This window comes from Columba livia, chromosome 21 (genome assembly GCF_036013475.1).
Source record: "Columba livia isolate bColLiv1 breed racing homer chromosome 21, bColLiv1.pat.W.v2, whole genome shotgun sequence".
Taxonomy (NCBI): domain Eukaryota; kingdom Metazoa; phylum Chordata; class Aves; order Columbiformes; family Columbidae; genus Columba; species Columba livia.
The window spans coordinates 1,731,886-1,757,909 of NC_088622.1; the positions used below are offsets into that span (position 1 = coordinate 1,731,886).

Genomic DNA, 26,024 nt, shown 5'->3' on the forward strand with positions numbered 1-26,024 from the left:
CGTCATGGCGCTTCTTTCCGCTACTCGGCATATGTGACGTCATCGCCCTGCTCCGGCGGGCGGAAGTGACGTCTTTATACAGCGCTGCTCGGCCCAGTCTCCGGTGGCGGCGGCGGTGAGTGGGCCCGGCGGGGCCTGGGCCGCAGCGGCGGCTCTGGGCGGGGAGGCCGGGGAGGAGCCGGGGGGGACCGGGGGGCTGCCCTGTCACCCGCGGCCGCTCGGGGCGAGGCCGCCGAGCAGCGGTTCCCGTCACCCTCCCGGTACCGGAGCGGTACGTGAGGGCCGGGCCCCGCGGCCGCCTCAGGGAAACACCGGCCCTGGACTATGGACGGTGCTTTTCTTTGGCCCGAACGGCTCCTAAGCTCGGCTTATAGATTTCAACCGCACTTTTCTGGTTCAGCATAAGGCCCACTTGACTTTACTCGAAGATCCATTAGGTGTGTGATGTAAGAAGTCAGCCTAAACCAGGCGGAGTGCGCTGGACTGCGCGCTTTGTGCAGGTTTCGTTAACGTCCTGTTCTTTTTCAGAGCGCTTGTTTTTAATTCAAATGGGTGATGAAAAGGATTCTTGGAAAGTGAAAACTTTAGATGAAATTCTTCAGGAAAAAAAGCGAAGGAAGGAGCAAGAGGAGAAGGCAGAGATAAAACGTATGAAAAACGTAAGTTGTCCTTTAACATACAACCTTTTCCAACGAAACCTGGGGAACTTCAGTGCCAAGATGTTCGTTTTCTGACCAGAATGGGGCTTCTTGCCCAGTCACTGGTTTTCCTCTGTGCTCTTACGTGTGCTTTGTGTGATCTCTCGTTCCAAAATGTGACAAAAATACGGCGCTTTGCTGAGGTCCCGTTGGCCTTGTGCTATATACTGTGCTCTGGTTCGTAGTTGTCAGTTAGAAAAGGTAAAGAAACTGATGCAGTTAACTGGAAGTTGCAGTTCAAATAAAAATCTTTCAAAGATCTTAAAGAAGAATGGGTTTAAATAATTCTTCTTCAATAACTATCATGTTACTATTTGGTTTTGTATGGCTATGCACAAAATAACATTCTTTTGGAAAAAAAAAACCCATAGTAGTTAGCGCAATCCCTCTTAATCATTGTTTAATTTTGTCTAATTGCATTGAGCTTATAGAAGTTCAGCTATAATTGCAATCAGACTGTATTTGGCTGCTTACAGCTCTGAGATCTCTGCCTCATAATTCAGTGTATGTTAGTGGTGTGACCGGTTTGGGATGGATGAGGACCATTTAAATATTTTCATTTTGTGACCTAGAAGTTAATTGCACTTTGTTCTCGCCCTTTCTTCCGTTTGTGTCGCAGTCCGATGATAGAGATTCCAAGCGGGATTCTCTCGAAGAGGGGGAGTTGAGAGATCATCGCATGGAAATAACAATCAGAAACTCACCTTACAGGAGGGAAGACTCCATGGAAGACAGGTAAGTACAGGAAAATACCAGTCTGTTTGACAGTCCGTGTCACCTTCCTGAGTTTATTACTTTGTCTTGTGTTTTAGAGGAGAAGAAGATGATTCCTTGGCTATCAAACCACCGCAGCAAATGTCACGGAAAGAAAAAACCCATCATAGAAAAGATGAGAAGAGGAAAGAGAAACGTAGACACCGTAGTCACTCGGCAGAAGGTGGTTATTACTACACGCGTATAACGTTTGTGGTGGTTTCCCGAGGTGGAGCCGAACAGACTCTATGTAGAAATTAAATAACAATAACTACAAACTAAAGAAAACACGCTAGGTGGATAAGACAAAGGAATTTAAACTTGCATTGTTTCTTTGATTGCATATAATGCCTTTATGTGGATGACACAGGTTTGTATGTGTTTGAGATCTTAGAATCTTTCAGTTTCCCAACACCCTTTCAGATCAGGATTTTTCCATTTAGAAAATAACAGACAACATTAAAGTAGGTTACCATAAATTTCATATTTTCTAGGTTTGCTTTTTAAAAATAGGAGCGCCAAATATTCTGAAGAGTAACACTCCAAAATTCATTTTTGTTTGTTTAGGGAAACATGCCAGAGTGAAAGAGAAAGAACGGGAACATGAGCGTAGGAAGAGACATAGAGAAGAGCAGGATAAAGCGCGTCGTGAATGGGAAAGACAGAAACGGAGAGAACTGGCAAGGGAGCATTCCAGGAGGGAGAGGTACACATGTCCCTCCTCCCCGGGACAGACCGACAGACGTGGACAGCGTCCTCCTCTAAATCTGTCTCTAACCTTTCATTGTTCTGAAATGACATACAAATTCAGAGCAAAATCTTGTGCTGCCACGGCCATGTTCCTGGGAACGTGTTGTCTAATGAAAGTGTGTTCTGGACTTCTAATTACCTTTCTAAGTGGCTTCACTGCAACAGATACTTCTAGGTGAATTCGTTGCCAGTGTGTCACTATCATGGGTAAAAAAAAAAGGCAGTACAAACAATATTTGCTTAGTACCAGGGGATTTATTAACTGAACTGGCTTAATTTCTGTTTAAATCCTGATAAGGGTGCGGAAGCTCCTGTGCTTTAGCGCTCATGGTATTTATCTTTGGAACACTGTTTTTAAATGATCAGCTAAAGGCTGCATCTGGTTTTGACTGCTGTGCAGTCAGTGGTGCTGGTGTGAGCGAAATCCATGGCCCTGTAGTTTGTTACGGCAAAACGTTTTTCCTCTGTTTCATAAACTGAATTTGCAGTGGGCTGTAACGTAACAAAAAGTCGTTATTTTCTAGAGATCGTCTGGAGCAGCTCGAGCGAGAGCGAGAAAGGAAAATCAGAGAGCAGCAGAAAGAGCAAAGGGAGCAAAAGGAACGAGAAAGGCGAGCTGAGGAAAGGCGTAAGGAACGGGAAGCCAGAAGAGAAGGTAACTGTCTCTGTGTAGATGTTGGTTTGGCTCGCTGTCTGCTGACGCAGTGCTGAGATGGAGGGATAAAAAGTGGTTTTTACCTCGGTCGGTGCTAGGATTTAAAAAAATCAAAGCTGGGGTCTTTCAGTGTGGGATAGGAGAAAAATCTTAAGTTCTATATGGGGAAATAAAACAATGTTGCATGCCTTAAACATCCCGGCGTACTGATCGGTCTGTGAGACTTTCTTTGCCTCTCTCCGTTAGTCTGGCTTCCTATAGGAACAAGATTTATGTAACTGACATTGTCTCTGTGCGTGCGTGTTTGTGTATCTGTCACGATCTGAACTCTGTGGTGAGTCTAACCCAATTTGATAGAGATTGAAGTCTCAAAATTAAGTGTTTTAAGCATTTGGGGAAGTAAATTGCCAAGGGAGGGTAAGGGATCGTGTAAGCACTCCAGCCGTGGAAATGGCTGTAGTGGAGTCAAGTGCAGCAGATCTGATAACCGAGCAATTTAATGTCACTTCTACCTGTGAACTCTCACTTTGTGCAGCATATCAGGTACTTGTTGTCTGAGTTCAGATGGGTTTTGGTTAAAGGATCTCTGTGCCAGCGGTCAGAGGTAAAAATCAGAGCCCACTCCTGCGATCAAGTGATGAAGATTGTTCAAGAGTAGCAGAGGAAGCCAAATTTATTGCTGTTCTTTCTAGTTTGGTTCCTACCGACCAGCTCGTTTTTGTGCTTGGTATTTACGCTGATATTGCTCAATCTGTCTGGCCTTGCATTTTAGCTGTTTTTATTGTTGTAAACGTTCTGCCGGCTCCTTCTATACTTTAGGTGGTTTTATTCTTTTATGTATCTTCCTGATCTGTCCCCTTCTCTCTCTGGCATTCATGCCTCAGTTTCAGGGTGTTCCCTGTGTGGTGCGTGGGGCATCTTGCTTCTCTTTCCCAAGTATAGCAGCGCTTTTCTTTGCAAATGCATATTTTATTGTGCATAAGGTGAATCGTAGTCCTTTGTTCTCCTAGATATAGTTAGATTCCACTTCCACTCCTGCCCAGCACCCTTTAGTTAGTGAGGAAGAATGAAAAGCGTGCAAAGCAGGTGGTTGTGGCAGACAGAAGCATTGTCATTAGGGCAGGGCGATGTAACAATTTCTTCTGGTTTTGTTTTCACTAGTTTCTGCACACCATAGAACAGTGAGGGAAGAATATGGAGACAAAGTAAAAATGAGACCCTGGAGTCGCAGCCCATTACGACAGCAAAGAGACAAGCTTGAGCAAGCAGATAGCAGGAAACCAGGTAGCATTTGCCACGTTATCATGTCTTTGCCTGCGGGTTAGGAGGAGATCTTCGGGGTAGTGTTTAAATTTGAGTGGGAAACTTCTGTCCCTGGTGCTCTGCTGCAAGTATTGTGCACTCAGCCCGGGCGGCATCGCTCTGGGATGTTCCTGGATGTGTACAATGTCCTGTGTTCTAAAGCAGCGCTGGTTCTGCAGGTGATTGTGCAAGTGACAAATTGAATGGATCTTTCCTTTTTCAGTAGTAGCAGTAGTTATTTTAAACGTTTCAAAGTGAGTTACTTCATTCAACGATGAAAGAAGCAGCTGACGGAATGTTTAAAATGTTGTAGTTTGATTCCCTGGCAGATTAAAAAGGGCTTGTTTTCATTAGCTCCGGTTGGATTTGTTGCCAGGATCTAAGCTACCTTAAAGCGTTTCCCTACAGGGATCAATACAGTTTAAGCATCAGTGATATTGTCACCTTGTAGAAAAAAATAAATGCTTAAGGCAGTATTCTGGTTAGACAGGGAATTCTGTTTTCTAAGCCAGAAAATGGTCTTTCCCGGCCTAGAAGGTCCTGTGAGTAAAGAACTTGCACAATTGACATTAAAGTGTCTTTGGTTAAAGCAGAGAAGCTCCGTGTCTGCCGTGTTGATGTGTGTGGCTGTACCAGTCAGTGTAAGTGTTTACAGGAAGCTCATTGCAGAACGTCCCACCCAAAAGCCCAAGTGCAGGCGCTCAGTCCCTTGACTCTGCCGTCTGACCGATCAACGGCCATTCACACATGTTAATTCATTCTCACACGTTAGTGAGACCGTGTTGTGGTGACACGTGTGGCCATGTTACTGTTTCATTTATTTATTGATTGATTTTAATTAATCTTCGAAGGGCTTAGGCATATGTCATGTTTGAAAAACAAAAGTATTGCACATTTTTGGCTGTTGATCCTGCACCAGTGCAAGTCAGAAAAGCCATTTGTCTTTTGAGCTGAGTCTGCAATGTTTTTTTAGGGCTCTGTATTTTCAAACCAGCATGTTCAGCCCTAATTTAATGTCCAGAGCAAGTAAAGCGGTGATCTGGGTATTCAGAGTCTTACAAGTGATATTCAGTCAGCACCCTGTTTGTAATTTTTGTGGTCTCAGCAGTAAAAGAAGAGAAACCAGAAGAGAGAGATCCCCTTTCCGACCTGCAGGACATCAGTGACAGCGAGAGAAAAACCAGCTCTGCAGAGTCTTCCTCAGGTGATTAAGTGCAATTTCTAGATGTAATTAATTGTCCAGTTGTCTGTTGTTAGAGCGTGTTCTTAGTTGTGTGTTTGATTATTCCTGAACAGAATCTGGATCGGGCTCGGAAGAAGAGGAGGAGGAGTCCAGCAGCGAAGGGTCTGAGGAAGAGGGAGAGGAAGAGGAGGAGGAGGAGGAGGAGGAGACGGGCAGCAATTCTGAGGAGGTGTCTGAGCAGTCAGCTGGTGAGGGACATACAGCAGGTCCTAGAATGGCGCGTTATGATCCTCTGTGTTACTCCGTATTGTTTTATTGGAACATTCTCCTTTTCTCTTAGTCTGGGATAGGCTGAGACCTCACAGGTCAAGATGACTATAAAGAAAAGAACCAAACCAAGTCCAAGTCATGTTCTATCCTTTCATAGAGAGGTAATACCAGTTCTTCATCTAAGAAGCCAGATTAGAAAACTGAAAGCCATTTTTGTCTTCCTAAGCGGTGTAAGGCTGACAGTTTGAGTAATTTTGTGATATAACAGATATTCTGTAGGGAACAATTCTGCACTGGTTTGAGGGCTGGTGAAATACAGATGTCTCTGTCATTTTCAGTTATTTTTCGGTTGCAAATTTCAGGGTTTTTTTCTTGCCAGTACAAGTAAATGAACACAATAGTAAAAGCTTTAGTAAAAAAGTCCAATTACAGCCGTTGTTGTAATTGATGAGTAAAGAAAAGGCACCAAAGCATGCTCTGATGGCTGGGTACTTTTCTTTAAAATCAATTACAGTTAATAAGCAAATATTCTGAAGTTTCCTGGCTTAATTTATTCACCTGCCCCCATCCCTGAATTCCCAGATAACTGGTAAGAATTGTGTTCCCTGTTGGAGGCCGGAGCTGCATCCTGTGGAGTTGGGGGAAGCGTTTGGTTCCCAAGTGAAACAGAAGCATTTTCACGCGTGATTTGCCCCACAAGCAGCTCCGGAGTGTTGAGTTAATTCAGTTGAACTTGATTCTGTTTTGCAGAAGAGGTGAGCGAAGAAGAAATGAGTGAAGAGGAGGAACAGGAGAACGGAAACCACATCCCAGTTGGTACAGTGCAAATACTGAATATTTGAAGAAGTGTTTGGCTGAATTTTTGCATTTAAAATGTATTTCTTGTTGCAGCTTTGCCATCATTCTAAAGCATCCTATATTGGGCATTTTGGGGCCATTCTCATGTCAGAATCAGGAATTCTTTGAAATCTGTTCAGATGTTTAGAGGAAATCAGATCCTACTCTAATGAGTGAATGTTTCCTTCTTTTTTCATGTTGAGTCTCCCATCCTTTCATCAAAGCAGCTTTGCAGTCAGAATGAGAGATGCTGCCTCAGTTTTCTCTTTCATTCTATTAGTGTAAAGATTATTTTTCTGACACGTTGGCAATTGTATGCACGTGGCTGGAAATGAGTTCTTGAAAGCATCACCTCAAAGCGGAGAAATGAGGCTTCTCATTGAACTTTACTGCTACAGTTACTAAAGTGGCGTAAATCACACGCCTGTCTCTTGCAGTGATCAGTGTTTCGCTACCTTTGTGTGTCTAAAGCTGAATTTAATTGTTCCAGACCGTCTTTCTGTGACTGATTCTGACTTTTGAAGTTACAGAGTCGAGATTTGACCACGATTCTGCGGGGAGCGAAGCAGAGGAGGAGGAGGCCGGGGAGGGCAGCCCGCACTCCAACGCCATGACCGAGGGGGAGTACGTGCCCGACTCGCCCGCGTCCTCCCCCATCGAGCTGAAACAAGAGCTGCCCAAGTATCTTCCTGCGCTGCAGGTAGAGGATCCCGTGAAGGATGCTTGAGAGAATCACAGGCAAACGGATTTGTTAACTTCATAAACATTCGTGCGTGAGATCGTGTATGGGAAGAACGTGCCTTGCTGACTCAGCGCCACCAAATGCACGTTTCTGTGTGAAATATTGCTGTCTTATTTTGAGGAGGAAAAAATGTGCATGGAGCAAAAGTGAGACGAGTCTTAGATCCAGATAAGAATGTAATAATACATTTGATACTCTGATATGTTGGTGTTGCTATCTGGAAATAGATGTTTCAGAGAGAAGAGTTCTGTTCACGTGCAGAGAAACTGCTGGGTGGTTCTTTCTGTAGCCAACAGCAAAGTGTAGAAATAGGAAAAGAAAGGATATTTTCATGAATGGAACTAACTGAAAGGTGTCAGTTTAAGGTGCTGAGCTGCTGCCTTTGCCATTGTGTCAGAAATTTCAGTTCATTCTCTGTAAAGTGAATGAGCAAAGAGTTAATGAAATAATTTAATCTACTAGAACACAAACTCTTCTCACATGGCATAGCCTTATTGTTGAATTATCTTGGTACATTTTTACTATTCCTCTGAAGTTGCCAAAGTTTACCATATATCTTAAAAAAGACATGTGGAGGAGTAAACGTCTGTCTGTCTGTCTGTTTTTTTCAGGGGTGTCGTAGCGTGGAGGAATTTCAGTGTTTGAACAGGATTGAAGAAGGAACATACGGCGTCGTGTACAGAGCAAAAGACAAGAAGACTGGTCAGTACAAGCCAGTTCCAGTTATTCGCTTTGGCTTGAAGGCTTCACTTGCAGCTCTTTGAGTTCGGAAGTAATTTCTGGCTTGGCTGCACCTGGAATATTGTGTCCAGTTGTGGCCCCTCAGTTCCAGCAGGACAGGGAACTGCTGCAGAGAGTCCAGCGCAGCCACCAAGATGCTGGAGGGAGTGGAGCATCTCCCGTGTGAGGAAAGGCTGAGGGAGCTGGGGCTCTGGAGCTGGACAAGAGGAGACTGAGGGGGGACTCATTCATGTTTACAGATATCTAAAGGGGGAGTGTCAGGAGGATGGAGCCAGGCTTTTCTCAGTGACAACCAGTGACAGGACAAGGGGTAATGGGTTCAAACTGGAACACAAAAGGTTCCACTTAAACTTGAGAAGAAACTTCTTCCCAGTGAGGGTGGCAGAGCCTGGCCCAGGCTGCCCAGGGGGTTGTGGAGTCTCCTTCTGTGCAGACATTCCAACCCGCCTGGACACCTTCCTGTGTAACCTCATCTGGGTGTTCCTGCTCCATGGGGGGATTGCACTGGATGAGCTTTCCAGGTCCCTTCCAACCCCTGACATTCTGTCATTCTGTGTGATTCTTGCCTGTCTGGTTAAACTCAACAATCTTTTGTTGTTGCTGGTGTTTTTAATTTTTTTTTTTCCCACTTTACTCATGTGAGACTGACTCTGCTTCTTGCTACAACACAACGTCTTGACTAACAGTTTTCATTCAAGTTAAATTAATGGCAGAACACTGAGGGACCTCTTAACGTGTGTTTTATTAGCTGTGTGATGGGAGATCTGCAGCTGGTAATTCTGTTTCCTTTGCAGATGAAATTGTGGCTCTGAAGCGCCTGAAGATGGAGAAGGAAAAGGAAGGCTTTCCCATCACTTCTCTGAGGGAAATAAATACGATTCTGAAAGCACAACATCTAAATATTGTCACAGTCAGGGTAAGGCCACAACCTGCTATTTCAAATGTATTTTTGTTCTTGAAATAGTGCTTCTTGGCTTTTAAAATGCCTTATAAAATGTTAGCATTTGTAGCAGAGCGTGTTTCTGTAAACAGTTGTATATTACCCATAAGCTGTATAGACAGTACTTGCCTCTGCATACCCTGATGTTTTGCACAAGTGAGTTGTGGGGTGGTTTTTTTTTTTGAAAAATTCATTTTTGCATGTTTTTGAATACTGTCTGCTTGTTCTGATCATTTGTTTCTGTGTTGTAGGAAATCGTCGTAGGTAGTAATATGGATAAAATCTATATTGTAATGAACTACGTAGAACACGACCTCAAGAGTCTGATGGAAACAATGAAGCAACCATTCCTGCCAGGTACTGTTTGCCATCGTCTCCTCTGACTCTTCAGACTGGAAAACTGGCCAACAAAACCTCAGTGTCTGTCCAGATTAATTCTGCTCCGTGGTTTAACTGCTCTTGTTCTGTGCCATATTTTTATGGTGCAATCTGTGCTGTGCTTTTGACCCCCACCTCCTTTTCTGTTCTGCAGACAAAAAAGTTAAAGATATATTTCTTAAACGCATTTGGCTTCTTTTTCTAATTTCAGGTGAGGTGAAAACCTTGATGATTCAGTTACTGCGAGGAGTCAAACACCTTCACGACAACTGGATTCTTCACCGAGACTTGAAAACTTCCAACCTGTTGCTCAGTCATTCAGGCATTTTAAAAGTAAGAATTGCTTTTAAAGCATATGAAATCCCCACACTCATGAAAAAGCTTTTATTGCAGAATTACACTGCATTATAGCTGTAAAAAAGAGTGAACTTCACTGTTTAAGAGGCTGCCCTGCCACAACTCTGAGTTTTATGCCAGGATGTGGCAAATAAGCTGGGTCTAGTGAACACTGAGCTCTTTATAGTGATAGAAAATAGTATGGTCGATGTTGGGAATGCTGCTGATGACCCATTTTCATCGAGGTTGGCGATTTTGGCCTGGCGCGGGAGTACGGGTCTCCGCTGAAGCCGTACACGCCGGTGGTGGTGACGCTTTGGTACCGGGCGCCGGAGCTGCTGCTTGGAGCAAAGGTATTTTATAATATATGAACAAAGTAGGGGTATGCTTGATGTTGATTTAGAGGTAAAAATTCTGAATCCTCAGTATTATTTTTCTTAATATCACAGCTAAAAAGGTTCATCTACCGACAGAGGGTGGTGACAGATTGGGTTTTGAATTATTTTACTGGAATGATCGTGTGTGTTCTCGTCAGAGCGGTGGGATCCTTAAAAACAAAAGCCCAACCAAACCAACAACACTCCTCTCCCCAAACAACTCAGTACAAGTATCCTACTGATTTTATAAGGTCTATTCTATTCCTTCTTTTCAGGAATACTCGACAGCGATAGACATGTGGTCAGTGGGGTGTATATTTGGAGAGCTCTTAACGCAGAAACCGCTCTTTCCGGGGAAGTCAGAAATCGATCAGATTAACAAAGTTTTTAAGGTAACGTTTCTAACCTCTCTGGATTCCAACTGACTGGTTTTAGAACAGCAAGAAATTCAAAGTGCTTGTTGCTTTTTGACAGAGATTCAGCCTCAATAAAAGGCTCATTACTCTGATTATTGTTTGAGTACTTAGAGTAGGCTATGAGACATGTTTTGTCTGTTTTCACTGGCTGCTTAACAGCTCCTACGGCTACATCATGAATAGGCAAAGGCTGCACTCTAGAATGAGTTTATTGAGGAGATATTTTAATTTACAGGATCTGGGTACTCCAAGTGAAAAAATCTGGCCAGGTTACAACGAGCTGCCGGCAGTGAAGAAGATGACGTTCACGGAATATCCCTACAACAACCTCCGCAAGAGGTTCGGGGCGCTGCTCTCGGACCAGGGCTTCGATCTGATGAACAAGTAAGTGCTGGAGCTGCGTCCTTGGGAAAACGTGATCCCATGTGGGGACAGGACTCGTGGTGGAGCCTGGAATGCAGTGCATTTAACCTTAGCATTCCTTGCAGTGCTGTTGCTCACATTGTGCTCTCAGCACCTGCTGCTAAACCTCAGTCTGAGATTATTGTTGTACCTATATCCTAGAAGAACAGAGAAATGGTTTAGTAGTAGCAATCTTGTTTCTTTCCTAGATTTTGATAAAAATCAGAAAATTCTAAGTCGCGTTTCTGAAGAATGTATAACTTTTGGGCTAATTTTTTTCTTCTTTTTGCCCCTCTTTTCTTCCCTATTTCATCGTCTTCCTAAATTCTTTTCAGCTTCTTGACATACTACCCAGCCAGAAGGATCACTGCCGAAGACGGTTTGAAGCACGAGTATTTCCGAGAGACTCCCCTTCCTATCGACCCCTCCATGTTCCCCACCTGGCCAGCAAAAAGCGAACAGCAAAGGGTGAAACGCGGCACGAGCCCCCGGCCGCCCGAGGGGGGGCTTGGCTACAGCCAGCTGGTGAGTGGAGCGGGTCCTGACAACCAGAGTCCTCAGGTCCTCAGACATGTCCAAATCCCCATTTTGGAAGAGTTCGTGTGGGCAGCGTTTGCTGAGCCTTCTGGGGGTTGGGATCCCGTGACTCCCCTGTACTTGCGTGAAAAAGACACGATAAAGCCCAGCGGTCCCTCTCTCTTTTCAAAGGGCACGGCCAGTTGCTGTTGTGGTCACAGAATCAGAATTTCAGTACGTAATCTGAGAAAGAAATGATGCCTGGTTTTATCACAGCGCAGGACAATTTTTCTTTGTACATTGTTTCACACTTTCAACTAAACTTTCAAAGCTGCAAAGTTATTTTTTGTAAAAAAATCCAGAGCCTGCTAAGTTTGTTGTTGAGATTTTGGTGTTGGTAAATGCATCCGCGCACGTACTGACAAATGAATTGTGCTTGGTTTTGACAGGGTGATGATGATCTCAAAGACACAGGTTTTCATCTGACCACCACAAATCAAGGAGCGTCTGCTGCAGGACCCGGGTTCAGCCTCAAGTTTTAAACTCAACATGAAGGAAGGGGGAGAAGAATAAAAAGCCCCATTCCCGTGAGTGGATTTGTGAGCGCCACAGTTCTGTTCTTCGCGTCGGGGACACTCGATGTTTTTCATGTGTGAAGAAAAGTCCAATGTCATCACAGATTCAAAGGCTCTTGCTGGGTGTGGAGTCGTAACTTCTGCATTCCATTAGCGGACTGGAATGAACCTGAGAAGCCAAGGATCGTTACCAAATCCGACAAAGGAAAACTTGAAGTACAATCCTGGAACAGCTTCTGGTTTATTTTTAAGTTTTTTTGTTTTGTTGGGTTTGTTTTGTTTTTGTTTTTCCTTGTACATTTGTAGAATTAAAATACGTTTTTAATTGTTTAAGTGTGCAGGATTTCAGTTCATCACATGCAGCAAACTTGGATGTTGGTGAGGTTGTTAGAGGGGGAACTTATTCCCCCACTACCCTCAAATCTGTGCTAATGCTACTACAGAAGATAGTCAGCCTGAGCAAACAACTTCTGGGGTTTATTTTCAATTTATTTAAAGTAAATTGTATGTGTCTGAATAGTCAGGGCAAAAAGCCATAACAGTTCTGAGGTTTCCTTTCCAGCGAGGCTGGGTTGGGCTCAGTACTCACACTATTTCTGGGTGCACTGCTGAGCCAAACCCTGTTTGTGTTGTAAACATGTATTTACAATGGCACCGGTGCAGAATTAATCTATTGCTTTATAAACCAAAAAGATGTAATATGGAGAATTGAAACTCTATTTTCCATAGAAAGTTCTTTTAAATATTCCTTTTCCAGACCAAGAAGAGCTTAGCAAAGCTGATGGTTTAATACCATGTTCCAGTCCTTTCTCCCAAGATGAAAGACCAGAGGAGCTGTGCTGGAATTTCACATCCTTTGAAGTCTCTGTTTTCTAAGGCAATCGCTCTCTTCTGGGAACAGGAGGATTTGGAAAATACCGGGGTATTGGTGCAATCAGAACTGGGCACCAGTCCAGTCAAAGGATTAACTTCAATTATAAACATTCTATCAGTTTCAGCACATTTTAAGAGTTTTTCTGGGTAAAGGCCTTGGAACTGGAATTGGGATGTACCAGAACTGTGGTAGATTTTGAGACCAGCAGCATTGTGGCTTTTTTTTGTCCCTGGGCAGGAATGCAGAACTGTTTCTGGTCAGGCCTGACCGCTCGCCTTGTACTGAAGGAGAACCAGCTCTCACTGGTCTGGTAAGTGAAGTGTCCATGATTTTAGCACAATTCCTGACTATACAAACAAATGCTGGAGTGCACAAGGCTTTGCCATCGATACTAGTGCTATTTTCCTGTTGGACATGGCACATTTACCTCATCCCATGGGGGACAGGGATGAAATTACCTCATCTCTGGCAAAGGAGCTGAGATCAGACAGCAAATGCCAAGATGTGAGGAGCTGCAGCTGGAGGTCAGGAGTCTATTGGGGTAAGAATATGTGAGTCATAAATACAAACCCCAGGAAAGCTGCTGAAAGATGTCATGGGCATGCTTAAACTGAACACGTTGAAATGCAGAATGCAGTCATTAGAAAAGGTTTGTTGTGACCATACATCCTCCTTCTGACAACTAAAGAAAAAGCAATACTAGGTCTTACACTGTTTTCCTAAGTTCTTCTACTGCTTTGCACCAGGATCTAAAAAAATGTCAGCAAAACACTCACAGATATAACCGCTCACCTTCCTTGCACACCCCTCCGCTGCAGCATCAGCTGTTCATCCCTTTGTTTGAGGAGTTCTGTTCTGTTTCCAGCAGTCCATGCTGATCCACAGAGTTTAACTGCAAAATCTGACACTTTAACATGTTTTTTTTTAATTCTCTGTATAGCACATACTTGATACAAGTTTTATGTTCCAGTAATCAAGTCTCAGAGTCCCTTATGCCAAGGAAACGTTTTGAATTTGCAACAAGCGGCAGTGATCGAGTGCTCATTCCAGGGCCTTTGTTAGTGCTTCAGTCTGATTCGCCAGGAGTAAGTAGTCAGGATTCTTTCTTTTTTCTTTACTATACAAGTGTAAGTTCCTTCATTAATTGCATTTGCAATGATGCTCATGTGATCTTCATTCAAGGATAAGTAACCTGGATATGAGTATTCCAGCAGCTCCTTATCTTTGTACCAGCTGTCAGAAGAAAAGTAATAGACATTATAGAAGAGTAATGGAATTTAAACTACAAGCTGTCTAGTACAGTGCAGGATGTGCTCATGGTTCTTCCTCCTAGTATGAATGAGTTTGCAGTACAGATGGGACTTTACCAAAACCAGGTTAGATTTTGCCATGTATTTCAGGGCGGTGAAGCGGTTACAACAGGGCACTATCCTGAGCCATTTAGGAGCTCGAATCTTACTGAAAGTTGATGGGAATTCGGGTCCTCAGTCTAAACTAACTCATGACCTTGGGCATATCTCTCTGGTTTAGATACAACCAGAGACAGGATGCTTGTACATTAGTAAGAACTAACCAGCTAATTAATTGAAAAGGTAAATTTAAGACTGTATTTTTTTTTTTTTGCAGAATATGGGCCAGGGAATTTGACTTGATGGTAAGAAAGACCTTTGTGCCATGAACTGGATTTTATCCTGTTTCAAGCCAGCTTGCTGGTTTCTGACAGCTCTGCTTTCAGCCCAACTGCCTGGCAGTGCTGTAACAGTATCTGCACCCTCCTTTCTCAGCCACCACTCTTTGGTGCCAAACGAGAGTGACACGCTCCAGAAGACAAACTTTACACTCCTCCTTCCTCATCCTTTTCTGGTCTGTGAGCTGCAAAGTCTCCTACAGAACTGGAATAAATAAGAGCACTTACTAAACTTTGCCTTTTTTATGAATGATCTTCTGGCCGCAGCGGAAGGTGACGTTCCTGCCTTCAGACACCGTCTTGGTTTTTGTCCTTGGCGGGGGCAGCGTAGGGGGGACCGTTGGAAAGGGGAATTCTGGCCACAGGTGAGAAAGAAATGGCACAAGTTAGCACAAGTTGCCAAGCGTCTGTCAGTTCTGTGGAAGTGTTTTGCAATATGTTCTCACCTAAGGAACCTTGAAGGCATTGGAAAATGCCTCCTACTGAGCAATTTTGGATAGACCTGTAACATTATTCATATGCAAAGGTAACAATTTTGTGGTTTGTAAACAGACAGAGGTGGATAAAAACCAACTTGCCTGTTTCATACATATGGAAGAGTATATGAACAATCACATAGAATACATGAGGTTTTAATTATCTGACTGCATCTTGGCATTAATCTGGTCTAAAAAATACCCCCGTACTGGAGAAGGAGGCACTAGTTACAGGGAATTGAGAAACTCCCTCTCATTGGCTCAGCTAAACTAGAGAAGAACGGGACAGTTTAATGTTCTAGTCCACAAATCCTTAAATGTAAAAGCTGCTTATTTCTAAGCCTTGATCTTGGCTCAAATAGATGAGACAATCTGTGCTTCTCATTAGAGCTGCCAGCCACTTGCCTCCACTGCTCTCTAGTGTGGAACTAAGACCCCGCCTATCCCTGCAAACTCCGCTTAACTTGAACCTCCTCCCTCTGTGCAAACCCCACAAGAAAATGAGATTGATACCGTAACAGAAGTCACAGGTAGACGGACAGTGCTTTTTCATCAGCTTCTTGCGTTTCTCACAGAAACCTTTTTGCGCCCATGATGGGCACATGAATAATCTGTCTTTACATCCTGAAACAGAAAGAGAAAAGGCATTAGAGGGATTGGGGTGGAGACTGTTCCTTTGGAGAATCAAATTTCACCTAAATCAGACTGAATCTAAACCAGGAGTACAAGAAGCGGAGCGCGGTGCCGTTATTATATGAGCAGTGGGCCAGACACTGAGCTGTTTTCATGCAGTAGCATCAGTGATTCAAGAGCTGCTGTTCCAAGTCCTACACCAGATATTGTTTGAAGAGGAGCAGGCAAATGTGGCAGAGCTTGAAACAATCTTGCCACAGCCTGTTCGGTTTGCAGGGACTTTTATCATATTGTATCAACACATCTGAGTCCAGCCTAAAGGGTAATTAACAGCTCTTTCCCTTCCCCCCTTTGCATGTTTTTCCTTTCCCTTTGCACACTTGATTGATGTTTGAAAAATGTACAAATGCAAGTCAGGGTGCTCTGTGGCTAAAACTGGACTTTTATTGTTGTATAAGCCACAGCACAAAAGACCCGAAGAGTCCTTTTAACTCTACTTTGCATAGAAAAGGAGCAATATCCCTCCTAGCTACTGTTCCTGCTAAACGTGAGGGTCCAGCCCCATGAGAGACCCCCAGGACCCAGTGACTCCTCAGGCAAACCTTTGCAGCCCCTTCCTCACCGTACAGCCGGTGGATTCCCCAGACCTCATCCTGAGAAATGGTCTTTTTCCCGGTCAGGGTGGCGTTGATGTGCATGAGGGCGCTGGGGTTCAGCGAGTGCATGAGCCCCAAGGCGTGTCCGATTTCGTGAGCCGCGACGTGGACCAGGTCGGTGAGCCAGACGCCTGGAAGGGAAATGGAAAACCACCGGCATGGAACGGTTAAGGGCTTTTGCTAATCCTGGGTTAACACCACAGGAAATATTTGAGCACCAGGACGAGAAGGACAAAGTCTCTGTGTCACCTAAAAAATCTCCTCTTTTTATTCGTAGAAAAGCAGAGTATCATACTTTCAAAAAAAGTACTGAATTAGTCATATAATAATGAACTGAATTTGCTAGTTATTAAGGGATCTTCTTCATTTAAAATTAGGTTCGATATTGCTTAAAAATAAATAAATAAATAAAATAATGCCAAACTATAAGTAACACAGTTTTAGGTGCCCACAAATGCAAAAATGACCCAGGAAAACCGAACTGTAAAGAGCTGCGCCAGCGAGTTGAAGTAAAATCACCCAGCCCTTCTCTGAGCTGCCCCTGCCTGGGCAGATATCATTATTGAGGATGTGGCTGAACGGTTATGCCCACTGCATTATTTGGGAAGAAAGGGCCGTGCCACCCAACACGGTCCCTCGCAGCAGTTCAGTCACGTAACAAGTCAACTTCCCACACTACAGAAAATCACAACCCTTTCCGTCGTCTCTTTCCCATATTAGATAAATCCAACCGGCACTAACGACGTGCTCCCTGCGACATGTGTCACCTTTCTTCCAGCTGAACCGCGTGTTCCCCAGGATCCAGTACTCGTGGTCATCGAAGTGGATTTCCCCGTGGGGCGGGAAGAAGGCGTGGGCGAGCTCCCCGGTGGGGCCGTCGAAGCAGTGGTGGATCAGCGACTCCAGACAGTCCGTGTGGTTGATCGAGTAGAAGCCTGTGAAGAACAGAAACAGCTTCAGTGTACTGAGCAGGGTAAACCCGCCAGGACACAGACATCTGTAAACTTGTGGTATCTCACATGTTTTCCACCCTACAGAGCCAGAAAAGGAAAAATAAATGCAAAGCAACTGTCAGGACTGATGATTGTGATGCAAACTGCTCAGCCCTGTGATGACCCTGGATTTAGAGCTGTTCCCAGAGGACACAAACGAGTCCTTTGCAGAAAGGAACGCTGAGCTCTTTTTGCAACATCGCATGGAATTTGTTTTTTTGGGGAGGGAAAGAGCAGTTGGACGGTGAGATGATTGATAACCCCAGGATGCAATTGTTCTGTTTCAAATATAAATAAACAGCCTTAGTGCCGTAGATGCTTGGTGACCTTTTGCCAGCATGGTGATGGCGTCGCAGTGAACCCCGTGGCCACTGGACCGGGGCCACCGGGGCCCACGTGTGGCCGAGTGGCGTCACCAGCACGAGAGCGAGGAGCGTGTTGCGAAACAATGGTAAATCTGGTTATTGCAGCGTTGCTGCCATCTGCACAGGAAATCGTTACTTCACACAGACCGTAAATCCCAGGAACAATTCACATCTGGGCTTGAGACTAAGCAGATAACGCCTCAGCTCGGACGTCTCTGTGGGCCGGGGGAACTCAGGAGGTAACTGCTCACAGCAGAGGGAAAAGATGGAGCTTCCGCAGGGCCAACCAAAGAGAGACCAAAACCAGAAACAAGCTGGAATCCATCACTTAGCTCTGTGTGACCTGGGATTTGTCATTTCACCTTCCCATATTCACCTTCCCCATCTACGGAACTGAGATAATCCTGTCCCAGTGGCAGCTTTTGAGCGTTAATTCTCATCAAATACCTAAAGCTTCCCGACTGCAAGATTTACAGATAGTGTTAATGATATTAACATTTCCTTAGAGCAACTAGAAGTAGTTTTTCCATCTGACTAAAGGCAAATGATGCCCCAAACCTTATCCAAGAGGCCCTGCTGAGCCCACACAACCATCTGCCTCGCAACTCCTGCTTTACACACTGGAATTCTGCGAGTCCCCGGTGGGATGACCACGCGCAATCGTCCCACCAGCCTCACCTATTTTCAGGTCGCTGGCGGCGTGGCGCGGCACTTCTCTGAAGCTGAAGGGCGAGACTTCGCTCCACATGCGGAAGGCGGCCGCCAGGCCCCTGCGCGTGTCCCTGGCGCTGATGAGGTTTCTGGGGAAGGACAAGATCCTGCAGGGACACAGAACAACGTCAGAAAACGCTCTTCCCTTCTCAAACAGCAGCTGAAGGCTCTCGAGGCCGCATCAGACAACCCGGTCTTCCCATTCACTCTAAAAGGTTCAAAACAGGAGTAGCTTGAACTGGATATCACGAACATTTAATAAAACCCCCACAGGGACTAATATTTTACTGATATTCTTTACAGTCATGTGTTCTGGGCTATAGCTTTTCTCCTTCCTCATGCACATCATTTTAAACAAGGTTCACTTGGAAAACTCTTTTTATCCCAACACCTCCCAGTGCGTTGCACAGTGTTGCTGCAAAACAACTGCATTTCAATAGCGGTAACTCCACTTCATCACACTTAGACTACAAGGTATGTGCATTATACTCTCCATCAAAACTTTTGCAAGAGAAACAAGCGATTTCCTTTGGAAAAAATCTCATTGCTTGGGAGAGAGACTTGTGAGAGGTTTTTGCTACAGGTATCGATCCAGCTGAACTGTAAGAGAACTGGTGTGGGATGGCAAAACCCCTGTTTGTATCACGGAAATGTATCGATGGCCCCTAGAAACTTACCTTGTCCCAAAAGAAGATCTGCATTCAGGAAATTGCCTGAAGCGAAGCAATTGGGAAAAGCTGTGTATATTCTAGTATTCCCTCTGGCTGTTTTTTAGCTACGCTCTTTATGTTCTCCCTCCGTCCCAGCACATCCTAAAGGGAGCAGAAGGTTTCGTATCAAGCCAGGCTGTTAACGAGTGTAAACCTGGACAATTCAGACTATCACGAGGCTCAGACTGTTTGGGATGAGCGTAAAGGGAGAGTGAAGGAGGCAGGTTGATGCCACCCACTTGTTCTTTGGGCTCACAGCAGAACTGACCCCACTGGGAAAATCAATACTGTAGAAAAACTCCCTGCTTCAGAGCGGCTTTGGCGCTCTCCATTCACTACCAAATAGATTAGCAACATCCATACGGTTAATATCTATACCCAGGACAAACGCAGAGCCCAGCGTCACTCTTAGAGCTCGTGCAAGTCCATACTTGTACGTCAGGTTGAAGTGGTCCCATTTCAGCTGCCCGGGGGTGATCGTGTATCGTTTTCTGCGTCCCGGAGGCTGAGGTGGGAAAGCCGGGCTGTGCAAAGCAGAGGCGCTCGCTCCATGAACACCAGGGGATGCGGCATCTTCCTTAAAAGACAAAACAGGAGGTTGAAAGAGATGGGAGAGATAGTGAATAACAGGTCCAGGGTGTTTGGAGGCTGGGGAACACAACAGGCACAGACGGAGCAGGATCGAGGCCACGGTGAGCTCTGCAGCTCTTCCTGGAAAGTTTTCATTTCCTTTGCACTTGGTTATTGCTCTCCAGCCTCGCCACGGGAGAGATTAAATACCGGACAAATGAGTAAAACAGGCAAGGCTTTGTGCAGAGGGCTCTTTATAGAGCTGCACTGTGGATCTGAAATGCCTTCCAAGCAAATAGGAGCCCTAGAAACCTTGGAGTACATTGAAAGCCGTCATACAGTAAAAGACAAAAATTGGTGACAGGTCTGACTCAAACTGTAAAAGCCTTTTAGTCTTGAGCAGTGGAGGTGAAAAAATGGGACCCAACACATGTTATTCACCCTGTGCAGTCAGACCTCCATTAATTTACTTAATTGAGCTGTAATGAATATAATTAATTCCCCTCTCGCACTCCTAGTCAGGCACTTCCCCTCTCATAAACTGAACAGTAACGTGACTCTGTGACTTGGTACCAATTAGTAAGAGCACGTGATGCAAACAAGGGCTGCTATTGCCAGCATCCTCACAAATACAAACAGCAGGAGAGGATGCGAGCGCTTGGAGAAGATTGGTTTTTTAATAAAAGATAAATTTAAACTAAAAGCAACAATTGAGATCGGATTCTGAGAGCCCCAGAGCCTTGTTACAGCTCCTTCTGAACACCAGTTTGTCCCAGCGAGTCTTGCTAATAGATGGACCTTGAAAAGGAGTTAATAGCAGCTAATAGTTCCGTAGGTCCAGCATTAACTCAGTTTAGCTCTGACACCACGAGCTCTGCCTCCGGAGCTCCCAGCAAAGCTCGGCTGCCGCAGAAATCAGAACATCCACTTGCCACATCACACGGGGCCGGGCAAGCAAAGGTACCCAGAACAGCCAAAGCTCCGAGGGAAAACCACCCAAATCCTGTGTGCCTTGGTTGCCTGCAAGCTGCACACACACCTCTAATAATCGACTCTACTTGGATGCTTAATTACCTTTTGGGATCCTTTGCAAAAAGGGATTCAAACAGCCACACACAGATTTGGTTGCCTTGGACGTTATTCACATATTGTTTAGATTGCTTTCTGGGTGTTATGTGTCTTCTAAAAAGAATACACATCACATATATTTGATGCCCCCACTCCCCTTTCAAGCATTCGAGAATGAGATCCTTTTCCCTACCTGACTCTCCTGAACTGCAGCTCCGGCTGGGTCTCCCACAACAGCCAGCAAAGCCACCGCAGGGACAATGCAGAAAACCCCCACCATGGCTCTACAGCCATTGCTCCTCTTCTTGTCAGCCGAGAGGAAGCTCTTCCTTCTGCCTGCACAAAACTGTTCTGCTTGGTCCATGTCGCCCTTTAACACAAAAGCATTAAAGAGAGATGTGACAGACACCAAGACATCCTCCTCACAGAATGTGCTGCTAATCCTTTTGCTCACAGTTGCATTTGGAGCAGTTGTGAGCAGCTCCGCAGCTCCTGCCAAAGCTGTGCAGAACCACTGGAGTTTCAAAAAGCCCTAAGCAAAAAAATGCAGACTTTACATTGAGCTGCTTTCCAATGTGCCAAAGATTCTCTCAGCCTCTGCCAAGAGGTTTCATATTTCTGCAGCTGAACGTTGGGAAGCAAAGCAGCAAAATGAAACAAGCTGGGATGGACATAAACCCTTTAACTGACTGGAGAATCAGCAGAGGACAAATCTGCACTTGCCAGCTCTATGTAATGAAAATTTGGGGGAGGGGGCAGCAAAAGGAATCCAGAAGCCAGCATCACGCCCTTGGAATGTTTCGTTAGGGATGCTTAACGCTCGAAGAGCTGCCACTTGTCAAGGGCTGCGGGAGCAGGATGAAGAATGAGATGCTGTGAGGGAACAGGCAGCCGGCTCTGCCCGGGAAACGGGGTTACAGACAACAGTAAATATCGACACCCTCATCCACGAAATTTGGCAAGTGACCTGTAAAGTCACGGTGTACCTGGGAGCTACCCAGCACGGGGTTTTCATGCTGAGAAAGAAGTGTTTTCAGAATCATACTGATTTTGGGTACCTCAGAAAGACAGACTTGGAGAAAAGCTCAGCTTGTCTCTAACCGTTCGCCTCTCTACGGCATCTCCAGGCTGCAGACAACAGGTCAACTCAGGACTTTGTAAAAGCTTACTCAGAAATCCTCAGGTTTTCAGAAACAGCTGCACTTTTCCGCCCCGTCACCGAGTGCTGGGTACTCCTGATCCGGGGTGTCCTCGGCCAAACAGCTCTGAGCAGGCAGGCAAAGCAACTCCGCGATCTCCCTGTTTGCCAAGCAGCTCCCAGGAAAGCAGCACTGGCTCTAAAGAAGAACTCTGCCAGCAAACAATATCTGGAGCTTCAGTAAACGGGCATTCTTGAGGATCTCATTGTTTCTGAATACTTATTCATGCAGCCAAGGCTTCTCCCATGAGTTACTGAAATATTCTGAAGTGGGACAGAGCTCAGACTGTACATTAACCATTTATTTTCTTGCGCCACGTGCTGCGGAGATGGTTCAGGACCCCTGTGACATTTGGGATCCCACTTCCCTGGGGAGGTAGCAGGTTACACCTCGATGGATCAGAAGCGAGAGCTGGGTTTCTTGGAAAGCACATAGCTCGCTGTCCCGCTGGGGAAGCTCTGGGAATGCGCTGTGCCCATCCCCAGCAAATCCAGTGTCTGTGCGTCCAACTTCACCAAACTGGCTGCAGAACGCTTTCAAAACTTCTAGAACTTAAGCCAAATATTTGCTCAGAAACCAGCTCAGCAGTAAAGCCAAGATAAACCTCAGTCATTATGGCAATGAGAGTCAGATGGGGAAAGCTCTTCTGCTGAGATATTCAGAACTTAGAGATGCAACTCGCAGAGCTGAGGAGACACATGAACTCCACGCTGTGCTCGCTAACGATGCTTCTGATAAAGTCACCGTGCATCTGGGTTCTTCAGTGCACGACCCTCAGTGCCGCTGCTGGTAGAAAAGCAAAACTGCAGGTTTAGACTTAATTCGTTAATACTGTAGTTGTTGAATTTGAAGCACAGCTCCCTTCTGTAGGCATCTTAAGGATTATTAGAACCAGAGTGCACATCTGTTGACATTTCATCCCTGTTTCCTGCCCCGGGTTAAGAACATCCTGGCTTTGCCAAGACATAATTGTGCCTAAAAGACTCTCAAATGCAGCCTTCGGTGGCCTCAAATCTACAGCACTTGTCAGAATTTAAGCCTCGTTCAGACACTTCAGACAAGTCCCAGAGTCCCCTTTGCCTGCGCCAAGGGAAAGAGGTTACTCAGAACTCTAGAGATTTATCTCTGTCTTCTCCAACACCTGAACATATTCTCCCTGCTCTATCTGGCAGCCTGAGCCCCTCAAACGACACCTTTTCTGCAAGTGCAGAAACTGCTGCTGCGACTTCAGAGTTCGGATGAATTTTAGAGGTCTCAGCTTCTCGAGTGCGGATATTTGGTTTGGAGTACAGGCAAGAACTGTCATCCTGACTATATTTGGACAGAAAAGCATTCCTGGCTCTGGTTTCTGCACAGCGTCTCAAAGCAATGGAACACATTACACTTTGAGGGAATCCATCTGGTGTAACGGGGAATTGGAAAGGAGGGCAGGGAACAGAACCGACTCTGCTTTGTCCTCACCCTGTCGGCAGCAGCGACCTGGATATCATTGTGGGGAGCTGGGATTTCTAAGCAAACACGGATGCACATCCCAAGATCCCTGCACGCAATAAATGTCACATGAAAAGCTCTAAACAGCTGTCAGGAGAGAATGAATGTTGTATAAAATCCGCCAAGAGTCGCCTAGAGGCTCTGGAGAACATAAAGGACTGGATCATTTGCACAACACTATGCACTTTCCTTGTTAAATCACCTCAGTCTTGCTTTGCTATTTTCAGTCTTAATTGCCGAAACGTTTAAAGTGGGGCTGACATATCAAACACAACATATGGCCACCTTCCCAAGGGCGAGTTTTAGCTCAAAATAAATACTTTCTCACTTCCGTGGATTATTCTTAGCATTTCTCTCCTCCCCTTCATTCAGCATTGCTAACACTAAATGTTACTTTAGCACTATTTCTAAATGGTTCTCATTTGCCACATTTAAAAGGAAAGTTGGCCCTGGTGCATGGGCCAGGAATCCCATTGGCACTGCTTCGTTCAAGTCCCCAGGATGATGCAAGAACAATCTATTACAACATATCTATATGTACCACATCATATCTCATGCTAGGAGGCACTATGCAGAGAACAACCATTCGTGCTGGAACTGCAGCTGTCTGAACACCCCAAATAAACCTCACCTCTCACAAAACCTCTTAATTAATCATGGATTAAGTGCATATTATTCAGCACTGGAACAAACCGCTCTCATTAGCTTCCCCGTCATGAACTGGGAGTTCTATATGGAGGTGGAGAAGAATAAGGACCCAAGATGTGATGGTGTCCAATGGCTCACGGCATCCGCGTCCCATCCCTCAGGCACCGGTCCAACCCCAGCGCGGGCAGGGGAGGGAGCACACGCAGCTGAATGTGATTTACCACATATTGGCTCCTTGGTGGCCCATGCGAAAAGAATTAGCAAATCCCCATATAGCTCCTATTTTAAAAAGCACTCACATATTTATCCCTGCGTCTCACAACTTGGGGGGAAGAGCAAAAACAACCACCCAACCTTTTTGTGTGGTTCCTGTGGGAACGGCAGTTAAAACTTGGGACTTTTTCAGTGGGTCATGGACTAAAAAGGATTTGATCTGCTGTATCAAGGAGCAACATTCCCCAGGGAGGCGGAGAATAAAACTGTTCTGTATTCCCCAAGCATCCTCCCACTTTCTATCACACAGCCCCTCGTGATCAGCATCTGCTGATGTTCCTAGAAAAATCCACGCTCTGCTGAATAGCAAATGAGCTGAAAACAAGGGGTTGATCCAGCTGGCGAGGAAAATGGAATATTTTGCTTAACTGTCAATTGGAGCTGCAGCTCCCTGAAGTGCCTGACCTCGTGGTACCAAAGAGACGTGGGCCTGACCTCAGCCAGAAGCTCAGCGGCCCCGTCATGGCCACGTAGCAAGTAGAATTTCAGGAATGAAATGAGGGAGAAGTTTTTCTCAATACGCAGAATAAAGTGTGTCCGTAGTAGCAATTGCTTCCCTGGGTGGGGATGTTTTTGGTGCTGCTCTTCAGTGGGCTGCGTTAATGATCTGTAATCCACTTGTGGATGGATCAATCCTCCTGAAATCCTATACTGAGAACACAATCAAATGAGAGATGGGTTGTTCTCCTGACCGGTCATCTCCCTCTCCACTCCCTCAGTCTCACGCTGTCTGTAAAACGCAGAGTTTTGGCCTCGCTTCCAAAGGAAATGCTTTAGAAACCCTGGTTCTGAGTATGAGATGAGCTATATTTAAAGTTTTTACACCAGGAAGACCGAGCAAGATCCTTCCCTTTCAAAACCATCGCTGTACCTTGCACGCAGAGCTGCGTGTCGGGGTGGCAGCAGCCTCAGGGAAAACAGGAGCTCCCCAGCACGTTTGTGGGACACCAACCGGTGACAAACATCAAGAGGAAAGTTACTCACTGTCCACACGGATTAACCAATTTGCCAAACCCGTACCTGGCAGACGCGGCATCCTGTCGCCTCCTCGCGTTCCTGGGGCTCCACTGACCACCTTGGCCCTCCTGGGTCGTGGTGCAGCCATTCCCTTCTCACTAGGAAAACGAAAGGGTCAAAATGGTGCTGAGCCGCTCCGCTCTTGCTCCTCCAAAGCAACCACGGCAAGAAGAGGGAAATGGAAGAAGAAACTCCCAACCTGAAAGCTCTCTTTACAAGCAGCAGTTCTCAAGCAGGTATATTATGCTGCGCAAAATTCCAGCTCTATCTCGGCCATGCAATGAGTTTCAGATATGAAAACAAGATCACGAGATCCTGAAATGGAAAAGAGTTGAAAAAAATAAAAACATAAACTTGAGGGGAGCTCTTTCTTCCCCTACAAAATCTCTTTTCATTACTCAGGGGAAAAAATATATATATAGATATTTTCTGCAACAGCTGCACAGCCTGGAAGTTGAAGGCTGCAGCCTCCCTACGTTTTCTTCCCTTCAGGGACAATACTCACTTGGAAGACTCTCTTCTTTTAGTATCCAAAGAAATGATAACAAAATGAAGCAGATGCTCCCTGTTTTCTCCTGAATGCACTGACACCTTAGGCATAAGAAATGAGAATAACACAACAGACACGGAACCGTTTGCCACCCCTGGCCCCTCGTCCCCAAGCCCCAGCACACACGAGACCTTCTCACAACACCAGGGGATTATGAAGAAGTAATAAATATTTCTGTAACGACCACATACTCCACAAAGTGAAAAATTGCTTTAAAAGATTTGCTAACGAAT

The 26,024-nt window shown here is 45.3% G+C and overlaps 2 protein-coding genes across 16 annotated transcripts; one reads left to right on the forward strand and one right to left on the reverse strand.

The window, feature by feature from the left end:
- On the forward strand, nucleotides 1-12,204 carry LOC102086748 (cyclin-dependent kinase 11B). Of its 9 annotated transcripts, none has more exons than XM_005514314.3 (20): nucleotides 1-115; nucleotides 529-659; nucleotides 1,318-1,433; nucleotides 1,511-1,635; nucleotides 2,019-2,157; nucleotides 2,726-2,856; nucleotides 4,018-4,140; nucleotides 5,264-5,362; nucleotides 5,455-5,589; nucleotides 6,362-6,427; nucleotides 6,973-7,148; nucleotides 7,802-7,892; nucleotides 8,726-8,847; nucleotides 9,123-9,228; nucleotides 9,461-9,582; nucleotides 9,831-9,938; nucleotides 10,238-10,354; nucleotides 10,614-10,762; nucleotides 11,116-11,305; nucleotides 11,746-12,204. In XM_005514314.3, the coding sequence occupies exons 2-20, from the start codon at nucleotides 549-551 to the stop codon at nucleotides 11,836-11,838; spliced, it is 2,319 nt and encodes a 772-aa protein (XP_005514371.2). In that variant the 5' UTR covers nucleotides 1-115; nucleotides 529-548; the 3' UTR covers nucleotides 11,839-12,204. The 9 variants fall into 9 exon arrangements, with proteins under 9 accessions (XP_005514371.2, XP_064893466.1, XP_064893465.1 ...); XM_065037394.1 differs by having other exon boundaries at nucleotides 6,979-7,148; XM_065037393.1 differs by having other exon boundaries at nucleotides 5,267-5,362.
- Nucleotides 10,570-25,894, reverse strand: MMP23B (matrix metallopeptidase 23B). Of its 7 annotated transcripts, none has more exons than XM_065037429.1 (10): nucleotides 25,441-25,894; nucleotides 25,245-25,339; nucleotides 20,807-20,983; nucleotides 19,407-19,552; nucleotides 18,233-18,372; nucleotides 16,965-17,132; nucleotides 16,164-16,328; nucleotides 15,422-15,532; nucleotides 14,661-14,787; nucleotides 10,570-13,978 (listed from the first exon to the last, which is right to left on the reverse strand). In XM_065037429.1, exons 3-10 carry the CDS (start codon nucleotides 20,975-20,977, stop codon nucleotides 13,804-13,806), a joined length of 1,203 nt encoding a protein of 400 aa, XP_064893501.1. In that variant the 5' UTR covers nucleotides 20,978-20,983; nucleotides 25,245-25,339; nucleotides 25,441-25,894; the 3' UTR covers nucleotides 10,570-13,803. The 7 variants fall into 7 exon arrangements, with proteins under 7 accessions (XP_064893501.1, XP_064893497.1, XP_064893499.1 ...); XM_065037425.1 differs by adding an exon at nucleotides 21,783-24,870 and having other exon boundaries at nucleotides 25,245-25,894; XM_065037427.1 differs by having other exon boundaries at nucleotides 25,245-25,894.
- Nucleotides 25,895-26,024: the final 130 nt, after the last annotated feature.